Below are 24,037 nucleotides of genomic sequence, written 5' to 3'. Positions count from 1 at the left end.
AGTACCCAGAAGGTAGAGGCAGGCGGGAGAGGCAGGCAGGAGGTTTCAAGTTTAAGAACAGCATGAGCTACATAACCAGTTCCAAGCTAGCTTGGGCTATGTATTGAGATCCTGTCTCAAAACAAAACAAAATAAAACAAACAAAACAAAACAAGCAAGCAAGCAAACAAACAAAAAACCAAGCAGCCAATGGGCCAGTGCAAGCTTAATGACCTAAATTCAGTTCCCAGAACCCATGTAAAGGGGAAAAGAGAACAGACTTCATAGGGTTGTCCCTTGACTTTCCCATGTGTGACATGGTACACATACCATCCAGCACAATAATAAAAAGTTAGAAAGCAAATCTTCTCATCTTAAAGTGGAAATCTTTGGGATAGGGTAAAACTCAGTTGGCAGAGTCTTTTCCGGGGATGAATGACACCCTGGGTGGAACTCTCAAGGGCCTTATAAACATTATGTGAGTCCCATGACTGGGATCTCAGTACAGGTGGAAGCAGGAAGGTCAAAAGTTCAAGGCCATCCTCAGATATATAGGGAGTTTGAGGCCAGCCTTGGATGTAAGTCCTTTTTTCAAAAAAAAAAAAAAAAATCACATTTCATAGGCTTTTGTGAGGATTGAATGAAGCGTATGAAGCACTTAGCATATGTTTGGCACATAGTTAAGAACTCAAATGGTGATACTGACTATAGTAACTCGGTGCTTATCTTACTTGAGTTTGCAGTATTTACTAAACATCAACACAGTCCTTGGAATACATTCAACAATGTCAACTCTTCCTATATCTTATTTAATTACAGCTCCTCGGCATTTTTACTTTATAATATCAAACAATAAAGCACATACTGCGTGTCTACTCTAGCTGAAGCATTATTTATAAGAACATATCTTTTTGAAAGTTTCTTGAAACAGGGGCTCTGTAGCTCTGGCTGTCCTTTGATTGATTATGTAGATCATTCTGGCCTGAAACTTGTGATGATCCTTCTGTCTCTGCTTCCCAAATGCTGGGATTAGAGGTGTGTTCCACCTTACTCTGCTAGAAGAAGATATCTTAAAGGTATAAATATAGCAACAACAACTATTCTGGTCTATTGCTTTATTTTTTAAGCAATCTCAGGAACCAAAGGACATTTGACATTCCATTTGTTTCCCCCAGGACATTTGGGACAGAGTATTAATGTCTCCCCCTGAATTTATAGAAGCATTGATAGACTTATGAGAATTCTGTGTTTAAAATCTTCTTACTCCTTAAATAGTGTATGATAAATAAAAGTGACATTTTGTCAGCCTTCATGGAAGATTGTAGTATATAGACATTTTGTCAGCAAATTTTGGGTACTATAGCCTTTTAACTTCATATATTTTTATCCTGAGAATTAGCAGTCCATTCTTGTACTAAACTCAACATGGTTGAGGTATGGTAGATATTAAGTCAATGTTACTAAGAACACATTTGGAGCTACTCTGCTGAAGAGTCAATTAGCCTTTTGGTTTTCTTATTTTTTATTTTATTTTATTTTATTTTTTTTGTGATGTTGGTAATGGAACTTAGGACCTGAGAATGCTAGGCATTGCTCTCTCATTGAGCTACAGTCCTAGCTCCACTTTTAGGCTTTTGTAGTAAGCTCAACTTTACTGTATTTAGCATTCATGAACTTAAATGTTACTACTTTCCTTCTTAATTTTATACTTGATTTTCTATCCAAACAGTACTATTTTCTCTTTTCCCAGAATCCTCCAATGCAATCTTCCTATCCAGTTGAATTTCTGCCTTCTAATTGGCCTTGCAGTGCTACTGATGAAAATAAAAAGACAGAAGTAAATCTAGAGGCTGTCTTTCAGATAGTAGATGAGTTACACTCCTCCCCTAAGCTGGAGATGGTAAAGGTGGAGCCTGTTGAGACTCAGTGTCCGTCATCTCAGGCTAACAGAGGCCAGCATATCTTACCCAATGCAAACAGCAGCAACCCATCTTCCACCAGTCAGGCTAGCCAGCTGGAGCCACTCACTCCTGTAGGCTCAGACATTACGTCTTTTGTGGTTGGAACAGAACAAGCAATTACCTGCTCTCTGCCACAGTCACCTGAGTACATCTATGCCATCCACACAGCTCAGCCTTTGGAAAATAGCACAATGCAGGAATCTGCAACCATCCAACAAACTCATGTCAAACTGAAGGAGCAGCTAAACCATAATCCATCTCCGTCTTCAGTAGTATTTGTGCAGGAAGGGCTACCATTCAGCACACAACAGGTAAGAGCACAGACAAGAGTATTACTAACTAAGCTCACAGTATACATTGGGTTTTGCTAAAGATGTTAGTGAAGAATTTGTCTAGATGTTATTTGTGTTTGTTTGCATTTAATGTCAGTTCATTGTAGTTTCCAAAGGGATCATGTCCCAATGGTTAAGCAAAAAAAAGAAAAAGTCTGAAATGAACCTTTAGAAAGGCAAATTGATTGACCTGGGTCTAAATACTATTTTTAGGCTGGTGGCACATGCCTATATCCCAGCACTTAAAGGGTGGAAGCAGGAGGATTGCTAGGAGTCTGAGGACAGACTGAGATGTATATAGTGAGTTCAGGGCCAGCCTGGGAATTGAACCTGGGTCCTCTGCAAGAGCAGCAGTGCTTTTAACTGCTAAGCCATTTCTCTATCCCAAATTTCTTGGTTTTTTTTTTGTAATATCACAAAATGCTAATAATGACTTTACTGAGTTCATATTTCTTACTAATCTTGCATTACTAATCAAACAAAAACTAGTTAACTCTATCCCAAATTTCTTGTTTTTTTTTTGTAATATCACAAAATGCTAATAATGATTTTACTGAGTTCATATTTCTTATTAATCTTGCATTACTAATCAAACAAAAACTAGTTAATGAAAAGTATGTCCAAAGTAACCCAGCCCTTGGGATGCTGAGGTGAGAGGTGTGCCACAAATTCCAGGCCCACCTGAGTGATGGTGCGATACTCAATCCAAGAAGATAAGAAAAATATATAATTACTGTATACAGATCAGGGTAGCCATGTAGTCCATGTTGGCCTGGAATGCACATTTTAGCCAAGAATGACTTGGACCTATGTGTCCTCCTCCTCCTCACTCCCAGTGATGGAATAACAGGCATGTGTCATCAGACCTGATTCAGTTTGTCTGTTTATATAGGGTATTGTTATGTGTAGTTCTTTAAAAAATGTTTATATGTGTATTATATTTAAGTATAAAGATTTTTATTTTCTCTTCTCTCCCTGTCTTTGGTAGGGGTTGTGATGGGGGTAGTGGGAGGGACAGTGAGGGAGGGATAGCACTAACGGGGTGGAACACAGATCTTTGCTCATTCTGGTTAAGCTATTGTATTTGGATATACCAAAAGATATGCCCAGCTGATATAATTTCACTACCTAGGCAAGCATTGTACCACTGGGTTATACCCTTATCCTAAATGTATTTAAGATTTCTATCATTTCCTTGTCCTTTTGTGACCATTAAAATATGTGTTATGATGATATAATTTCAGTAAAGATAGCCTCATTTTAAGTATTCCTATTGAAATAAAAGCTTTGATATCTTTATAATTATATGTGGACTCCTGGAGTGCTTGTCTTGAACAGCATATACACAGTGGTTTCTTTAATATACTTGACTATTATAGCTCTTTTTGAAAGCTGAATTTTAACTTTTAGCTTTATTTCATAATGTAGTTACATTTTAAATAAACTTATAAGGAACAACACAGCAGAAGTTTGTTATCTTTACCAAGGGTTTAACATTCCAAAGAAAATTTTAGAACCAAAGAAACTCTAAACAAGGATGGATAGAGATTTTATAGAGAATGAAGCATGTACAATTTTGATCATGTATTCAGTACAGAATACAAAACTAGAAAAATAGTGTTCATTCCCCATCGACACCTTGCAGCTGGTCCATGCCTATCAGTGACATCCCAGTGTCAACTAGGACGGGTGTCAGTTTAAACGCATGCTACGGTGAAAGGATACATAGCAGTTTTCACCAATTGTGCATAAAATGTCTTACTATATTGTAAGTCATCAAAAGCATAAAGTCTCATAGTAAATCTTTGCTCATCAGTAAATATTTTAGCTTCATGTGCATTTCAAGGGCTTGAGAATCTGCAAAACATACATCTTACTCTTGAATATTTGGGTAAGTCAACACTATCAAGGGTAATAACCTTCATAAGCAGGAAAACGTGTTTGTGGGATCCTGTCCTCTAATAGGATGTCTTTGATAATATATGTTAATTTTAGTAGGTATTTGGGGTAAGTATAAGAATAATAAGAGTGTTTAATATTTTAGGTGGATAGCAGTATAAAATGCCAGACCAATCCCCCGGAGAATATCTTGCCTTCAGAACAAATGGGATTCCTTATTTCAGAAATGGGGCCTGCTAGCAAGTCTAGTAAAGACACAGGTTTATCCACTCCAGCCAGATACAGAGAGCGAAGAAGCAACTCACAAGGAAAGTCCCCTGGTAAGGATGAAATAGTTTTAAGCTCTAGAATTTACAGCTCTAAAATGCTAAGAACTGAACCTTGGTATATAATTCATATATAAATGGTAATTTTAATTTTAATGTGTCTTTATTATTTATAATTTTATTATGTCTCTCATGTTGTATTATATAATTGTAGCTTAAACTAGTATTCTTAGCTACTTTGTAATGTATATAAAGCAGTTGCTTTCCTAACAGAATAAGAATATAAAAATATGAGGTTTCAGGGGTCTTGGGGAGATGGCTGAGCAAGGAAGAGCATGCTTACTGCTCAAGTATGAGGACCTGAGCTCCACTCTCCATTCATAGCCTGTCCACATGGCCCTCTAACCCCAGTGCTGATTGATGGGCTTATGGCCACCAGCCTAGTTCCAGCTTCATGAAGAGACAGGTGCCCCTGTCTCTTATTCAAGGGAATAAGGTGGAGAGTTGATAGAGAAGACACCTGAAGTCTTCCAGCCCCAGTGTGAATGCATGTGCATCCCCTTTACACCTCCACATATTCACAATGAACAAATGAAAGAATAGGAACCTTCAAAATATTGAATATATTAAAGAAAAGTAAAGAATTTAGATTAACTTAGATAAGATGAAGGGTAATTTAATCATCTTCAGATGCTAAAGATTTTATTAACAGATAATAGGGTATTGTGATACAAGATTTGATGACACCAAAGATATTGCCTTAAGCACATTATAAATACACTTTAAGGTATGAATTTGTATAAGTGGCATGTTTTTGTATGTGTGTAGTTATATACTGGACACTAGAGCACTTGTAGATGATTTTTCATTTTGAGATGGGACCATCCCAGGCTGCCCTCAAACTCAGGCAGTGATTCTTTTGGGTCACCCTTATTAATATGTGGGCACATACTACCATACCCAGCTTTGATTCCCTCTTGGTAGTGACTTGAGTACATTTGTATTTTTTAATCTAAAAAATTTCTAATATTCAAATCAAGTTATTGTACTCTGCTCCGAACACCTTTTTTTTTTTTACAGACAGGATCTTGCTATGTAGTCCCAACTCACCTGGAACTAAACGTGTAGCCCAGGTTGGCTTTGACTTCATAATCCTCCTGCCTCCTGAGTGCTGAGATCGTGGACATGTACCACCAGTCCTTGCTTACAATGGCTAATGTAATATTCTCAAATTAGCCAGATATAGTGGCTCACTCCTGAAATAATAGCAATTGGGACATTGAAGCAGGAGACTGCTGCTATTATAGGTGAAGGCCTGCCTGTGCTTCAGAGTGAACCCGGCTCAGCACACAGAATGTAGTCAGGGATATAACTTACTGGTAGGACACTTGCCTAGAACCTAACCACAGCAGTGGAGAAGAACAAAACCTCAAGTCAAAGGCCATCCAGATAATTGCAATAAAGGAAAATAATTAATCAAATTAGCTACCTATGTTTTAAATATTAAGAACTTCTTTGAGAATTTATTCAAAAACCATGAAGATAGTGCCCGGGGTCTGTCATAGTGGCACACTATACTCCCAGCACTTGGGAAGTGGGGGCATTGTGAGTTTGAGGCCAGTCTGGGCCACAGATAAGACCTTGGCTCAAAAACCTTGAAAGAAAACAAAAATGATGTTCAGACTGAAGCTCTTCCTTGAAGTAAGTGCTGGTCTTAAAAAAAGGCACTTGACAAAATTTGGGTGCCCTTTCTAAGACTTTATTTTTAAATTTTAAAATTTTATTGCATGTGGTTGGGTGCCTTGCCTACATGTGCATCTGTATACCATTTCATGTCTGATGCTTGCAGAGGCCAGAAGAGGATATTCAATCTCACTGGAACTGGGGTTACAGATAGCTGTGAGCCCAGTGGGTGCTGGGAATTGAACCCTGGACTTCTGGAAGAGCAACCAGTGCTCTTAAACATTAAGCCAGTTCTTCTTCCCAAGACTTTGTTTTAAATTATATGCTAAATTATGTGCCTATGTGGATGTCTTCGTTTGTGCATGAGTGCAGTGCCTATGGAGACCAGAAGAGGGCATTGGATTTCCTCAACCTGGAGTTACAGGTGGGTGTTAACCTGACTCGGGTCCAATCATAACTGCTGAGTCATATCTCCAGCCTCTGGCCCTTTGTGAAATCACTTTCTACTACTTCTCAAAATTGGGATGCTGAAGCATTTGGATACATGATCGAAACAACTGAACCCTAGTCAATAGTTTGTCAACCACTGACAAAGAAATATTCCCTTCCAGGCAATAGCTAGCTGGTAGAATGCTTACCTAACATGTATAAAGCCCTGTAGATTTGATCTCCAACACTGTGTAAACAAGCCATAGTGTTGTGAGTTTATAATTCCAGCTCTGTAGAAGTAGGTAGAGGCAGGAGGATCAGGAGTTCAGCTAAAGAAAACTCATCTTGGGTTAAATGAGATCCTGTTGCAATAAGAGAGAGAGAGAGAGAGAGAGAGAGAGAGAGAGAGAGAGAGAGAGAGAGAGAGAGAGAGAGAGAGAGAGAGACCCTTGTCTCTCCTTGCATATTGAGTGCCTTTATCCTGTTCTCATCTCTTCTTTAGGGATTTGCTAAATGTAAGAAATAAGTCAACACAATGTAAATTTTTTTGTCTTTTCCTCTGTGGTTGTGTGCTCATTTGCTTTGTGGTTTATTTTCTAGGGCATTACCACTAGTGATTTTATCAAAGTTCTGGTGTGGTTAGATTTTCTATTGCTGACAGTTGTACTTCATTATAAAAAGAACTAAGGGCAGGAACTCAAGCAGAGATTATAAAGGAAGGCTGCTTACTGGCTTGTCCCTCCTGGCTTGTTTAACCTGTTTTCTTATACTGTGCAAACCATCTGCCCAGAAGTGGCACCACCCACAAGGATCTGGGCCCTCCTACCTCAATCATTAATTTTAAAAATGCCCTGCAGTCTTGCCTTTGAGCAATCTGATAAGGCATTTTCTTAATTAATGTTTCTCTTTCCAGATCACTCTAGCTAGGATCAAATTGAAAGAAAACTAACCAGGATGAATGAATAGCAAAATTCATAACATTGTATGTAACCTGCTGTATCCTAACTACCTACTTAGTAGCTAGTGTTGCCACTGTGTTACATGTAATTTGTTTTGAGTACTGGCTATTTAATTCAAGTATGAATACCCTATGTTTATATTCCTTTCAGTGAATTATACCTCCATGTACATATTTTATTTGGACTGTATCAGTACCCCACTTCTAGATTCCAAATTCCATATTAGGACATAAATTAGGCTACAGTAATTATATAAATAATAAGAATTATAACACATAAAACAGAAGCAAAGGCTTGAGTCCTAGCTCAGTGGCAGAGCCTTTGGCTAGCATGCATGAGACTTTGGGCTTAATCCTCAACATCCCCAAACAGATAAAAAGTAGAAATTAACAGCTTTTTCCTTTGGACCAACCTGAGTGTAAGCTGCCTGAGCTGCTGTGGGCAGTGACTTGTTTCTGCTAGCCCACACAAGCCAAAAGAGGGCATCAGATTCCCCTGAACTGGAGTTACAGCCACCATTTGGGTGCTGGAAATGGAACCCCAGGTCCCCTGGAAGAACAGTCAGTGCTTTTAGCCAATGAGTCATTTCTCCAGCTTCTTTATAGCTTTTAATAGACAGTTTGGGATTATTCACATGTAAACAACTAAGATGTTCATGCACTTGGACTCAAGAATGGTACTCCTAAGAATCTGTCATATGGAAACATGTTCCTATAAAAAATGCTTAGAAGTTCATTATAGTGTTATCAACAATAGCAAAAACTCAGACATAAATATCCAACTAAAAAGCTAGGTAAGCTGTGATATGTTGATGTAAAGAAATACTGTACAATCATTTAATACTGCACAATGTTTAAGAAACAGCCTGCTCTTTTGTGACTGGAAAGATAATTCAGCATTAAATGTTCTTAGTATTCTAAGTGAATTAGCAAGTCAAAGTACAGTGTTCTCTTTATGGGAACAAAACAAAGATAAATGTATGTCGTGCAATTATAGAAAAGTCTGGCAACATATGATAAAAACTGACGTGTGTGCTGCTTACCTCCGAGAAGACAGAGTTGAAGGGCATAGGATATTTTTAACTTAGCAGTATGTGTGTGTGAGTGTGTGTGAGTGTGTGTGCATGCGTACATACCCACACATAAACACATGTGCTTGTATGTAATTATGGGGGACTTTTACTATTTATATTTTTTATTATTCTTACATGTACTTTATTTTTTTTCACTTATATGTGTGTTTGTGTGCATGCCATAGCATGTATGTGAAAGTCATAAAACTATTTTTGAGAGACAGGCTTCTCTGTTCACCATCTGAATCATCTTGCTGGCTTATATTTTTCTATATAATTTTGGAAGTGGACAGAAAGAGAGGCTAGAAAGATGGCTCAGTGGTTAAGAGCACTTCCAGAGGACTTGAGTTCAGTTCCCAGCATCCATACAGGTCAGGACAGAACTGCCAATAACTCCACAATCTAGGGAGCCTGAAGCCCTCTGACCTCCAAGAGTACCTCCACATACATTACATACACTCACATAGTCAGTTGCACACATCATTCATACATAATACATACATACATACATACATACATACATACATACATATAAACTCTTTTTTTTTTTTTTTTTAAGTTTTTTGCTTTTGTTTTTCTGAGCCAGGGTTTCTCTGTGTAGTCCTGGCTGTCCTGGAACTTACTCTGTAGACCAGGCTGGCCTTGAACTGAGCGATCAACCTGTCTCTGCCTCCCAGTGCTGAGATTAAAGAAGTGTACCACTACCTCCCAGCCAGTCAAATCCCCACCCCCCTTTTTCTTTTTAGATAAAATTACATTTTTATTGAAAATACATTTCTTTTTTTTTTCATTACATCCCAATCACAGCCTCTTTCCTTCCTCTCCTCCCAATCCCACCCTTACAAATCCCTCCTCCCATTACCTTTTCCCCTTCTCCTCAGAGAAGACGAAGCCCTCTTGAGTACCACCCCACCCTGGGACATCTAGTCCCAGCAGGACTAAGTGCCTCCTCTCCCACTGAGTCCTAACCAGGTAGGGGAAGGGGAATCTGATGGCAGGGAACAGAGTCAGAGACAGCACCTGCTCCAATTGTTGGGGGACCCACATGAAGATCAAACTGCACATCTGGTACTAATGTCTTGGGGCCTAGGTCTAGTCCTTGCATGCTCTTTGATTGGTGGTTCAGTCTCTGTGAGCTCCAAAGGGTCCAGGTTAGTTGACTCTAGATTTTCTTGTGGTATCCTTATCCCCTCCAGCCCCCTCAATCCTGTCCCCAACTCTTCCACAGGATTCCTAGAGTTACACCTGATGTTTGACTGTGGGTCTCTGCATTTGTTTCCATCTACTGCTGAATGAAGCCACTCAGGAGACTGTTAACGATAGATTCTTGTCTGTAAGCATAGCAGAGTATCATTTATTAGTGTCAGAAGTTGGCTCTCTCCCTTGGGATAAGTCTCAAGTTGGGCCAGACATTGGTTGGCTGGTTCTTCAGTCTCTGCTCCATCTTTATCCCTTGAGCATCTTGTAGGTAGGACAATTTTGGGGTTGAAGGTTTTATGGATGGGTTGATGTCCCCCTCCATTCACTGGAAGTTCTGCCTGGCTACAGAAAGTGGCCATTTCAATCTCTATATCCCCTGCTGGTATCTCATAGACTCCCTGAAAACAAATCCTTTTTAAAACCCAATACTTATAAGCTTGGTGGCACAGTGCTGTAGTCTCAGCTATTTAGGAGGCTAAAACAGAAGAAACAAAAGTGCAAAGTCTGCTTGTGCAACAAAGAGGTCATGGGCACCTTAGATAAATAACCTTGTGAGACTGTTGCAAAATATAAAAACAAAAACAAGGGCTAGAGAGATATTGTGTAAATCCCTAGATGTAATCCCAAGTACTTTTTAAAAATCTCCTAAATAAAATCAATAATTAAATCTTTGATACTAAACTGAGTTTTATGGTTTAGACATTATTATTCAAATTAATCCTTTACCAAAAATTCCTTTTCAAGATTTCTGGAACCTCTAGTCATACAGTGGCCTTTTGCACTTGTGAGTCTGTCTAATCTCAGACTTGTCCTTATCTTGCCTTCCAGAGACAACTGTTCATCCCACTCAATATCAGATGCAGAACTGAGCTGCTTTCTTTGATGTCTCTCCTTTAAGGCTTTCAGCCTGGGAATGTGAATACATTAGCTTACATTCTGCAAATTGGGAGAGATAGAAAGGGAATATGTTTGAAACACTGCAAAGAATTTGGAATGGAATGATAACCCTCTCTTCTATTTATTTATTTTCATTTTTTGATTTATGAAACATGGTCTCTCTATGTAACCTTGGCTATCTTGGAAATCACTGTGTAGACCACAGAGATCCTCCTTTCTCTGCTTCCTGATTATGGGGGTTAAACCCATGTGCCACCACATCTGGCCTCCTTATTTGCCTTTCTGTCTTTCGGTCTCTCTCTCTCCCTCCATCCCTTCCTCCATCCCTTCATCCCTCCCTGCCTCCATCCTTTCTTTCTGTCTGTCTTGAGGAGATAGGGTCTCATGCAACACAAACTAGCTTCTAGCTCCCTCTGTAGCTAAAGATTACCTTAAACTCTTTTTCATTTTTAAATGTTTAAAAACATATTGTCTCTCTGTGTGTGTGTGCGTGCGCACATACACATGCATACACATGTGGAGGGGTAAGTACATTAATACAGACGCCTGCTGAGGTCAGAGGCACAGAATGCCCTGAGAGCTGGAGTCACAGGCAGTTGTGAGCTTCTCAGTGTAGGTGCTGAAAATTGAAATCAGGTCCTCTGGAAAAGTAATCCCCACTCTGACCAGCCAGCCAGCCATCTGATTGCTGGAATTCATTGTGCTGTCATTGTGATGTCCAGCTTCATCTCTCTTTTAAAAGGCCTTTGGCCACTTTATTATTTGTCATCTTATTTATCATTAGTCATTATATCTTTCTGCCATGTTACATTCTCTTTGTGGTCTCATCTAATGTTCTCTGGTCTTTTTCTCCTGTTTTTGGTTTTTTGAGACAGGGTTTCTCTGTGTAGCCATGACTGTCCTGGAACTCACTCTGTAGACCAGGCTGGCCTTGAACTCAGAATTCCACCTGCCTCTGCCTCCCAAGTGCTGGGATTAAAGGCGTGCACCACCACTGCCCAGCTTTTCTCCTGTTTTTGCACACCAAAATCCTATTATCCTTAGACAGAGACACTGAGATATTGCTTGTTTTTTCTGGTATCCTTGAAGTATCATCTTCCCTAACCTAAACAACCACCATGCTGCCCCCTCACAAAGAGAGTCACTCCCTAATAGGACCTGTGGTACCTACCAGCTATTAAAATCTTTTCCTCCCTCCCAGTGCATATTCTAGTTATACGTGTAAATGATAAGTAATTAGCTCATTAGTTATCTTTCTTAACTCTTCCCGTTGGCTTTTTCTACATAGAGTCATATCCCTTGCTTAATGGAGGTAACAGATGTCTTAATTAACCCTGATTTCCTACAGTGGAAAGTATGAGCTGGGAACCAGTAGTGTCCTTGTGACACCTAATTATACTTTATTTTATCAGGGGAGGGGAGCAAATGACTTATAATTGAGCTAGAACCTGTCTGCTGAAAAGTTAGAGTTTATAATTAAAGTGTAAGCAAAAGTATAATTGATGAAGTTGCATATTTCCCTTCTCTGAGGGAATTAGCCTAACAGTTTGCTCATTTAAACATGAGTATAGACCCGAGTGTGGTTACACATATTTGTAATCCCAGAACCTGGGTGGTAGAAGCTGTAGGATGAAGAATTCAAGTACATCGTCAGGTAAGCATCGGGTTCAAGACCAGTCTATTTAAAACAAGCAGAATAATAATACAGAAAATAACTGGCCTAGCATGATGACTAGTTAGTCAAAATAGTATGTAGTAACAATACATTTTAACAATAATATTTTTTTTTATATTTTTTTTTTTGTTTTTTTGAGACAGGGTTTCTCTGTGTAATAGTCTAGACTGTTCTGGACTTGATTTGTAGACTAAGCTGGTCTTGAACTCACAGAGATCCACCTGCCTCTGCCTCCCGAGTGCTGGGATTAAAGTGTATACCACTATGCTTGGCCTATTATAGTACTTGTCTTAGCTGCTTTTCTATGACTATGATGAAGCATTATGTTTAAAAGCAACCTGGGGAGAAAAGGATTTATTCATCTTACACTTCCACCATTGTTCATCATCAAAGGAAGTCAGGACAGGAACTCAAGCAGGGTAGGAACCTGGAGGCAGGAGCTGACGCAGAGACCATAGAGGAGAGCTGCTTACTGGTTTGCTCATCATAGCTTGCTTAACCTGCTTTCTAATAGCACCCAGAACCACCAGCCCAGGGATAGCACCACCCACAATGGGCTGGGTCCTCTCCCATTAATCATTAATTAAGAAAATGCTCTACAGGCTTGCCTGTCTCCAGTCTGATTTTATGAAGGCATTTTCCCAATTAAGGTTCCTTCCTCTCAGATGACTTTAGCTTGTGCCAAGTTGACAAAGAACTAGCCAGGGCAGTAGTTATCAATCTGTTAATTACCACTAATTAGTTTTTTTGTTTATTTTAAATCATACTTTATTTTATATATAAATCAATATTTTATTTTTAGAAATATGATGTCATGTATTCTAGTCTGGCCTCAGCCTTGGAAGACACTATATATTGAAGGATGACCTTGAACTTCTGATTCTACTGCCTCTACCTCCAAGGACTAGGATTGCAAGCATGGACCACCATGTCCAGTTTATGCAGTGCTGGATGGAATTGAAGGCTTTGTGAATGCTAGGCAGGCACTCTGACACTGTGCCAGCACAACCAATAAAGTGAAGACTTTAGTGTCTTCTCACCGATGCGTGTGTCACCCTCCACACTCTTGCATTCTGCCTTTCCTGTGCCACAGGGAAAGGCCAGTCCTCACATCTGTGTACAGACTCTTTCCCTTTTGTGTACTCACAGACACTGCCTCCCAAGCTCTTCAGTAAGTACGTGTTACCCTTTATATTAGATCAGCTAACATGCCATTGCGTGTCATATATCAAAAAACAAAAAAACCATCATTTCAGGTGTGGCACAAACTTGTTGTCCTTAGCTACCCTAGAGGCAGGAGGAGAAGTTGAGATACGTTTTGTACTTCTGCTGGGTTGAAACTTTCCTTTTCTAATTTCTGGTGACTGTCACACTGCCAAATGCAATGGACAGTCCTCAGCCCCCATTTTTCTGGACATGGACATTTAGACAGATTGCTCAAACCTTAATGAAATACTTTTGTCTAGCTTGTGAAGTCACCCTATCCTGGTTTTCTTTCAAACCACTAGGTACTTTTTATATTTAAGTCAGAGGTACTGTCAACCATTATTCCTTCTATTATATTTATAGTGGTGGTTTCTCAATTTGAGTCTGAGTTTTCAATCCTCTCTGAACTTCAGACTTACATTTCTTATGCTCTAGTCTGTGTCTTTAGATTTACTTGTTTATTATTTATTGTGTGTTTGTGCGAGTATGTGTTTTTGTACATTGTGTATACTGTGTAAGTGAAGGAGCTCACAGAGGCCAGAGACGGTGTCAGATCCCCTAGAACTGGAGCTTCAGACATTTGGTAGCTGCCTGATGTTGGTGCAGGGACCCAAACCCAGGCCCTTATCAAAAGCAATGTGTGCTCTTCTGAGCCATCTCTTCAGCTCCCCTGTTCTATATCTTTGGATATGTCTAATTTGTGTCCCAAGCTTAATATATTTTATCCTCTCTCCAAGTGTGTGTGTGTGTGTGACCATACAGTTTTCTAGTCATTCAGAAATCTTGAAGTCTCTGCTGTATGCTTTGTGTCTTATACATCAAGACCATTAGCAAATGCTGACCAGTCTATGTGGATTCACATACAGAATCTGACCATTTCTCACCACCTTCATGAGTGGTTACTGCAGCCCATGACTCTATATTCTCTTGTCTAAGTGATTTCAATGGCTTCTTCACTGATCTTCCTGCTCCACTGTTTCAACAATCAATGATCCTTGTGGTGGTTTGAATAGGAATTGCCCCCCCCCCCAAAAAAAAACCTCATGTGTTTGAGTGTTTGGCCTATAGGGAATGGCACCACTAGGAGGTGTGGCCTTGTTGGAAGAAGTGTGTCCCTATGGGGGCAGACTTTGAGGTCTTATATGCTCATGTTATACTCAATGTGGACACAGTCTCCTTCCATGGCCTGAGGATCAAGATGTAGAACTCTCAGCTTCTTCAGCAACCATGTCTGCCTGCACACTGCCATGCTTTCCACCATGACAATAATGGACTGAGCCTCTGAAACTGTAGGCCAGCTCCAATTAAGTGTCCCATTTGTAGCATTTGTACCAATACCCCCAGCCTGCACAAAATAAATTAGAAAGGTAAAAAAAAAGTTTTACAAATGAAAGTAGAACAGTGTAGACAGGGCTAGTGGATAGAGTCTCAGTTTTAGAGATGGATAGTGGTGATGAGATCAAAAAATATAAATATATTTCTAATAATAGTTAAAATTTAAAAATATATATACTGCCATAAGATAAAATATATGCACTCTGAAAGATGGAGAGAAAACAGTTCATTAATTGGAGCCTGCCTACCATTAAGGAAAAAAGAGAAAAGAAAATAGAAAAAAGGGAAAGAAAGACCAGGTATAGTCCTAGCTGTAATACTAGAAGTGGGATCAGAAGTACGAGACTATTTGCTATTAGTAAGCTTGAGGCCAGCCTGGGCTACATAACCCCTTGCCTCAAAATAAAGCAAGAGGCCTAGAGAGATGGTTCAGCAGTTAGGAGCATGGCTGCCTTTGCAGAGACCGTTTGGTCTCAGCACCCATGTCTGATAGCTCATAGCCACCTCTAACTCTAGCTCCAGGACATACAAACCTTCTGAACTCCACAGGCACTTATACTTATGTGCGCATGCCCACACAGAGACACATAACTAAAACAAAAGGGGGGGGGTTGGCTCGGCACATCTATACAAACATGTCTTATTTCTGTGTCACTGAATACTGAGATAAGGTTAGGTGGGAATTTCGTATTTTCGAGTTATTTCCTGCTTTTCTCTTTTTGGGGGCAGGAGTCTGGAATAATTTCAACTTAATAGGAAAAGACGCCCTTTAACATTAAAAATAACAAATGAGCCAGTTAAAACAAACAGTTCAGTGGCTTATAGTTAGTTATTCACAATGATGCTCGACCTCTACTCCTGTCCAATTCCAAACCGTTTCCATCACTCTCAGAGAAAACAGTGGTTATTAACAAGGTTTTTATTTGTTTGTTTGAGTTTTTGTTTTGTTTTTAACGTCTCTGCCCTTTTCTTGCTCTACTGATCTGACTTTGCCATCTGTGAATTGGCCTAATCATAACAGTTTGTGTAAATGTAGTCACATGACAAGCGTCCTTTTGTGTGTGGTTTGTCACATCTAGCATATGCTTGTGAAATTTCACCTTTATGCCCTGAACTGTCTCACCTCTGCCACCATCTTTCTTCACCCCCTCACTGTTGGGGGTGAGCCTCAGAATGCAGTTAGACTTTGCTTACCTCTGTTAGATGAGCACATGTTTACTGTAGTGTGTTCCACAGCTAAAGGATTAGTAGTAAGGACCAAGTGCAGAAGTCCGAAAATCTTACTTATATTAAGTAACCACTAAGAATATTTCCTACCAGTAAGTTCCCAACTCTTAAACTATACTGTTTATAGTTAAAATATGAGAATTTAATGAGGTCACTTCAAAAGGCAATGCGATCTCAAATTCTAAAACAGAATATATTTATGGTTCTTAATATCCCATTCAACAGGGTCATACTGTCTCCTAAAACTTCTCAGTGTCCTTCTGTAATAAAATTGTTTTAAAATTTGGGGACTATAGAGATGGCCCAGTGGTTAAGAGCACTGGCTGCTCCTAAGAGAACTTGGGTTTGATTCTCAGCACCTACATGCTGATTTACAACCATCTATAACTCCAGTTGCAGGGGATCCAATACCATCTTTAGAACTCTATGGGCACAATGAGGTATACAGACATACATCAAACAAAATACCCATACAGATGAAATAAAAAAATAAGTTTTAAAGTTTTAAAAAATACTTGTAAATAAGGACAGTTTCTCATACTTTAAGCTTTTTTTTTTTTTTTTTTTTTTTTTTTTTTTAAATAAAAGAGCAGGCTGGCTCAGCAGTTAAGAGCACTGATTGTTCTTCCAGCAACCACATGGTGGCTCACAACCATCTGTAATGGGATCCGATGCCCTCTTCTGGTGTGTCTGAAGACAGCTACAATGTACTCATATACATGAAATAAATAAATCTTAAAAAAATAAAATAAAAGAGCTCACATTAATTAAGCATCAAAATTACAGTTTTGTGTGTGTCCTGATAAGATGTATAAGTTTGAAATTTTGGGAAACTGAATGTTTAAGATCAAAGTTCAGTTCATTCCTAAAGACCTCCCAAGCTAGGCATGCTAGTTCACATCTGTGCTCTCAGAACTTGGGATTGCTATGAGTTTAAGGTCAGCCCTGGCTACTGTCTAAGATCCTGTGTCAGAAAAGCAAGCAAGCAAGCAAGCAAGCACACAAAAGAACTTCCCATTTTGTAGGTACTGAATCTTGGATGATTGGTCACATAAAGGGAGGGTGCTCTCAAATAGAAACTGCATTGCCAAGCAAATGAGTGCAGTCTTCTCGTCCATTCAAGTCTGTCTGCCACTGCTTCCCTAATGATTATCTTTGATTAATATACAAGGTTCATTTCTGAATGAAGTCAGACACTCAAAATAGCAAAGCTCTTAAAGCACCAGGCAAATCCATAGTCAGTGCCTTGTGTTATTATATGTGCTTTCTTAACGCCTTGATTGGGCCGATAAAAAGGCTCACTCTCTTAGGAAAGTCATTGTCTAAATGCTTATTATTAGGAGCTATGTATCAAGTCACACACCACACACACACTACACACACTATACACACTTTTGAGTTGTTTTTTTGCTTTTGTTTTTTGAGACAAGGTTTTTGTGTGTGGTTCTGGCTGTCTTGAAGCTCTCTGTGTAGACCAGGATAGCTTTGAACTCAAAGGTTTTGGGATCAAAGGTGTACACAACCATGCTGGTTCGAATTTCCATCTTATTTTGAAGCTCGGTTACTAAAAAAGGTATGTTGCCGCTCAGTCCATCTCTCCACAAGATCTACTGTTCCTCTAGTAGTCTTTCCTATTGTCATTACTAAGGTTTCCTAATTGTCTTAGTTAGGGCTCACTGCAACCCCTATAAAGGGCAATGTTCAATTGGGAGCAGTTTACAGGTTCAGAGCCTATTGTCATCATGATAGAAAGCATAGTGCAATGCAGACAGACATGGTACTAGAAAGATCTACACCCAGATCTGAAGGCAGCGGGGAAGAGACTGAGACACATTTCTTCCAACAATGCCATACCTTCTCCAACAAGGTAATACCCCTAATAGTGCCACTCCCTATGAGTCTTTTGGGGGCCATTTTTTTTCAAACCACCATAGTAGTTTATTTTCAAAGTAGGGTTACAAATGTATCTGTTCATATCTCAAAACCAATCTGTCTTTCTGTCTCTTTGTGTGTGTGTGTGTGTGTGTGTGTGTGTATGTATGTTGAGTCAGGATTGTGTGCCCCTGGCTGGCCTAGAATACTCTATATAAATTAAGCTTGCCTTGTGTTAGTCTCTTACCTCTGCCTCCCAGGTTCTAAGATTACAACATGTGCCACCACCCCCAGCCATATCTCAAAATCTTATTTTAATATTTTCCATTACCATATGCCTTGTTCTCATCTTGATGTGGAGCTGAGGTGTTTAGAAAATGATCATAATTGTTACTCCTACATCTTTTGGTCAGTTTTCAAAAATCCTGAAGCTTAGGTTGCACTCTATGCCAATTAAATGAGAATGTCTGGAGGAGGGAGCCCCAGGCACTGGCTTTTTGAAGATTGCCAAATGATTCCAGTGTGTAACAAGGTGGAGACCACTGGCTTCTCTTACTAGCCATATAATAGGTTAGCCACTCCACCTCTCCGTTATTTACTTACTTGTCAGGATTAAGTAGATGACTTATAATGCTGTATTTATCTACTTAAATCTACTTAAAATGTTCATACGTTACATAAATGTACTGCTATTATCACTGTAAAAAAAAATTCCAAGCTTGAACTTGAGCTGACAATTCTAACTACTTTTCACTCTTGATAAACTGCTTTGCCTCTTGATCCCTGTGAGGGTTTGCTTTTCCTCCAACAGTTCACTGCAGGAACAGTGTGTGTGTGTGTGTGTGTGTGTGTGTGTGTGTGTGTGTGTGTGTGTGTGTGTAATTTTGTTTGTATAAGTATATTTTGTCTTAATTTATTTTTACACATTTTAAGTTTTTGTTTGATTTGAAACAGGATCTTAATGTAGCCTTGGCTACATGAGTCTCCTAAGTAGCCAAGGCTGGCTTTGAATCCCCAACCCTCCCACCTCCACCTCCTAAGTGCTGAGATTACAGGCATGTGCGTCTGGTGTCCCCTTTAAATAGATAATAAAAGGCAATGCTTTAAACTTTGTTGATCTGCTTGGATTCATACCTAGCTCCTTGGATGTGCTTTAAAGTGAAAAAAAAGTCCTAAAATGGGGAATCTGATGAAAAAACATAATTTATAATCATTTACACAGATTATTTATAGACAACTTGTCCTTGTCTGAAGACTTGTCTGTAGAAGTCTGTAGCCTGAGGGGCCAAGAGTGAGTAAACTGTCCTTTCTTTCTAGATCTTCACCTGCTGGTGGACGTGGCCTGCAAGCAGGAGCACTTTCCAAAGGAGGAGGAGCTAAGAGAGTGAGGAGGAGGAGGAGGACTGTGACATTGTGCACTCGCCACAGCTGGAGGCAGACAGGCACTGCACGTGACACACTGTTGGGATTTTTTCAGTTCTGTTAAGGAAAAAAAAAAGCATTTTTTTGTTTTGTTAATTGAGATTTTGTTAAATTGAAAATTGGGAGTTTGGTATTTACTACAGCTGTTCAGTTCAGATTGCTTACCTTGACAAACTGCTAAACATCTAGCGGCCTTTTTTTTTTCTTTTTTTTTTTATGCTGCCCAGATTCCTTTCAAATGAAAAGTCCTGGCCTTCAAGAAGCATCTAAAAACTACTGTGTTGATGGTACTGGAGCAGTGTGTGTGTGCTGAGTTATGATGCCATTTTGAACTGTAGTCAGCACAATGTCGCCTGTCTGAAGTCACAGTGTGATCCTTTAGGGAAGAGGGTATGATAAACCAAGACACGGGAGGTCACCAATAGCACAAGTCCAAGTGGGTCAGGGAGCCCAGGGAGGACGTGCTGCAAAATGCTCGTTTTCTAAGTGATTAACTAAGAATGTCTCTTGTTTCTGAACCCACGTCCTGTTTCAAGAGAAAGGCATCCGGACTTGGCCCATCCATCATACTAACAGCCTCTGATTCTTTAATATTAATGGGAGTGTTTTTTCCATTTTCATGTCTTTCTTTAATTTGAATGATAAATTATCATAAATAGTAAGAAAGTTTTGTTAATATCACTTACATAAATGTCTTCTAAAGAAAAATATTTAATTTGTTTAATTATATTTATAAATGCTGATAGATGTAAAAGTTTTAAAGCTTTGTATTTTTATTAACATTGCAGAATAGAAGGATTAAAGGATACATGTATAATTTTATTTTTGGAGGGTAAATGTACAATATGTAAACAAACATTGAGAGGTTTAACACAGTGTTTTCTTATTTTAGATTTTTACATTCGGCAAGTATAAATTCTCATCTATAGAAGGTATTGTGTGCAAACTTGGGGGGAAATTGCTTGGTGTCATTTACCAGAAGCTATGCTGTAATTAAAAATATATCTATATTTGAAATATTAAATGGCTTAAGCTTCTGAGAGACTTTGGATAGTGGCGTAGATTATCGCCATTTTTTCTTATCCCTTGATGAACTGTGTACTTGAGTGGTAGGATTGTGGAACTGTTTCTGAGGAGAGGAAGGGCATTTTAGACGCCCTGTTTCCGTAATTGATCCATGTCCACCCAATGATAGCAAGAACTTTTCTGATTTAAGGGATTTTAAGGATTAGAACTTTCTTGCTGGATCTCCCCACTCTCGTTTTCCTAATAAACGCTGCAGAAATAAGAGGAAAGTCTATGCATTTAACGCTAATGAAGCAAACAGCACTTCATAATGGCATTAGCACTACACTCGCCGTCGTGGACTAACAAACAGCTCACTTCTTGCTGTGCACTGTGCCTTCCCAGTGGTGTCAGACATAGAAGTGTTCTGAAGATCTAGCTGCTCTGGAGGGGGAGCTCCGGATTAGTCCATGGCGACCAGTTTAGTTTAGAAACTAGGTTTTGAAAAGTGACTCCTTATCTAATTACACTAGTTGTGCTCCTTCCTAATCATCTTTCCTCACGAGGCTTGACAGATGCACAGACTATCGAAATGTCTACATCTATCCATGCCAAATGTCTTGGCAAAGTATGTGAAAAGGAGACCCGGCTTCTAATGAAGGACCTTTGCCTTTTCTCTGTCACATTGAAGAGCTGGTTAAGCTGTGTAGGAGATATTTCCTCCCCTCAAAAAAAATGTCTTTCTTAGCCTTATGCATATTGAAAAAGGTAATATCTTTTGAGGAACATGTGTCAAGCAGGAACCTTGGCACAGACACGGTTTCAGTGGTTTTAAGGCGTGATCAGTGAAATGCCTTGACCAGCTCTTCAAATGGTTTTTGTATATGAACACACCAGGTAAAGGAGCTGGATCTCCTGCTCTCCTCACATGCCTGGAACCCATCTCCTAAAGCCATCATCAGTGACTTGTGAGAATAGCAAGCAGTCAAGTGAATGTGCGTAGGGCCCGACACTCAGATCCCGTCTAGCTCCTTAACACCGATCAGTTTTAATCAGTCAACAATAAAATGAATGTTCCAACTAGACTCGTGTGTCGGTTGTTTTATTGGCAGCCAATAGAAATTTTAGTTGTTATGAGCATTAATGCTGGGTGAAGTTCAAAAACTCAATGCATTCTGTTTTTCAAAGACTCTGATTTCTCTCTTTCACCCTGCAGTGCTGGAGATGAACTCAGAGCCTGGCAGGCATGCTAGGTAAACACTGCACCTTGTCTACTTCTTGTTGAGACAAGGTCTTGCTATATAGTTCAGGCTAGCCTTAAACCTGAAGTGATGCTCCTGCCTTGGTATCTGGAGATCTATATTTCAGATGTGTGGCACCATACACAATCTGATTTCTTTGTTTCTTCTTTGTGCTTTTTTTTTTTTTTTTTTTTAAACATTGCCAGTAGCTGGAGATGTAGCTCAATTGGTAGTGTGCACAAAGCACCACATAAACCAGATGTGTGATGTACACCTGCATTCCCAACACAGGTGGGCCAGAACTTAAAGGTTATTCTTAGCTATGTATAGAGGCCAGCCTGGGATCTATGCGACCAAGACACTGTCTCAGCAAAACAGTTGTCCAGATCTTTAAAAAGAATTCTTTTAAAATAATGATTAAAAATTAAATGTTTCTAAGAATAAGGACAGTTCTTATACATACTTTAGAGAGTCCTGGGTTTTAGAAAGGATGCAGCGGAGAGCTAGGGCACTAGCCCCATGGGTGCAGGCCTGCAGTTAAACCTCAGCACCACCACACAATGCCATCTATAACATTATCAGGAAAGAGATCTGGCATATCAGACCTAATTTGAATACTAATTTACCTTGCTTGTCATTTTGGTGACGTAAGTGAGCTAGGCATTATCAGTGCACTACAGTACAGAGTTGTTTGGCTTGACCAAGCTCATGATAAGTTTATTTCATCATTTCCAGATTTCAGAATTTCCTCAAGAAAGAACAACCAAGCTTATAAGTTTATATTTTTATTTTTCAACTAAATATGCATATTAACTATTAGTTAATTACTCTGATTTTCAAGAAGGAAAAAAAGGTACAGTTTACTTACAAGTTATTTTGTTGTTTTTCTTTACCCTGAAGATATTTAACTTGTAGTAGTGTTTTATAATAATGTATAGTTTTCAATATTTTGATATGCAGTTATATAACATGCAAAAATAAAAAGATAATAGATTTTTAAAAAGAATTATCTCCTGTAGAGTTAGCTCCTGTCCTCTGGGGCAGGAGCTGCAAATGGTCTATATAGTCATGTCCTTAACGTCCAACCAGAGAGGAAATGGTGCTAAGTTAATACTTTATTTTAGGGGCTCAGATGACTCAGCAGTAAGAGCATGTACTACTCTGACAGAGGACCTGAGTTCAGTTCCCAGAGACCACACCGAGCGGCTTACAATGATGTATAATAGGAAAGCTGACACTCTCTAACCTCCTAGGACACTTAGAGAAACATGTAGAGATGTACACACAAATTTAAAAATGTATCTTTCTAGAAAATGCTTTTACTTTTTAAGTTTAATTGGGCCAAAGGCACTGGTGAGTGGACATGAAATGTCACTCTATTGCCATGGCTAAGAGCAAAACATTTGGGCTAGTGAGATAGCTCAGCAGGTAAAGCGTCCTGCAGTCTTGATGACCTCTGAATTAGATCCCCAGAACTCACAGAAAGGTGAAGGGAGAGAACCAACTCCACAAAGTTGTCCTTTGACCTTCACGCTTGTATCCCCACATACCTTTCTCTCTCTCTCTCTCTCTCTCTCTCTCTCTCTCTCTCTCTCTCTCTCCCCACGCACACAAAATTATACATTTAAAAATTTAAACAGGGCTGGTGAGATGGCTCAGCGGTTAAGAGCACTGACTGCTCTTCCGGAGGTCATGAGTTCAAATCCCAGCAACCATATGGTGGCTCACAACCATCTGTAATGAGATCTGATGCCCTCTTATGGGGTGTCTGAAGACAGCGACAGTGTACTTACATATAATAAATAAATAAATAAATTGTTTAAAAAAAATTAAACAAATTTACTTCAGAGCTAGACATGATGGACTACACTTGTAATCCCACCTAGAAAGTTTAAGCAGGCCGGGCAGTGGTGGCGCACGCCTTTAATCCCAGCACTTGGGAGGCAGAGGCAGGTGGATTTCTGAGTTCGAGGCCAGCCTGGTCTACACAGTGAGTTCCAGGACAGCCAGGGCTACACAGAGAAACCATGTCTCGAAAAACCAAAAAAAAAAAAGGATGTTTAAGCAGGCGTTTCAGGAGTTATTGGCTAGCCTGGGATAAAAATGAGACCCCCCCCCCTTTTAGAAGAAACAATATTTAGAATTTCTCTCCCCCAGGTTAGTTATTAACTATAAAACTCTGAGACCATATTAAACCTATATAGAAAAATATCAGTGGGTAACTTAATGCTTTCAGAGACATTATATTACTTAATTCTTACAGCAAGCCAACTATTGCAATTATCCACAGGGCTTTTTTTTTTTTTTTTTTTTTTTTTTTTTTTTTTTTTTTTGACAGGGGGTCCTGCTTTATATCTGACTGACCTAGAACTCACTC

General features: G+C 39.3%; 1 protein-coding gene across 1 annotated transcript in view; it reads left to right on the top strand.

Annotated features, from left to right (window-relative positions):
• Hsf5 (heat shock transcription factor 5) overlaps window positions 1–21,500 on the top strand; it is a 41,911-nt gene extending 20,411 nt beyond the window's left edge. Inside the window, exons 4-6 of the mRNA XM_034507813.2 lie at window positions 1,730–2,251; window positions 4,317–4,491; window positions 19,310–21,500. Coding sequence (XP_034363704.1) covers window positions 1,730–2,251; window positions 4,317–4,491; window positions 19,310–19,380 — 768 coding nt within the window. The 3' untranslated portion in view covers window positions 19,381–21,500. The remainder of the gene's footprint in view (window positions 1–1,729; window positions 2,252–4,316; window positions 4,492–19,309) is intronic.
• Window positions 21,501–24,037: the final 2,537 nt, after the last annotated feature.

Source organism: Arvicanthis niloticus, chromosome 6 (assembly GCF_011762505.2).
Source record: "Arvicanthis niloticus isolate mArvNil1 chromosome 6, mArvNil1.pat.X, whole genome shotgun sequence".
Taxonomy (NCBI): domain Eukaryota; kingdom Metazoa; phylum Chordata; class Mammalia; order Rodentia; family Muridae; genus Arvicanthis; species Arvicanthis niloticus.
This window is presented reverse-complemented; position numbering and strand designations above follow the sequence as displayed.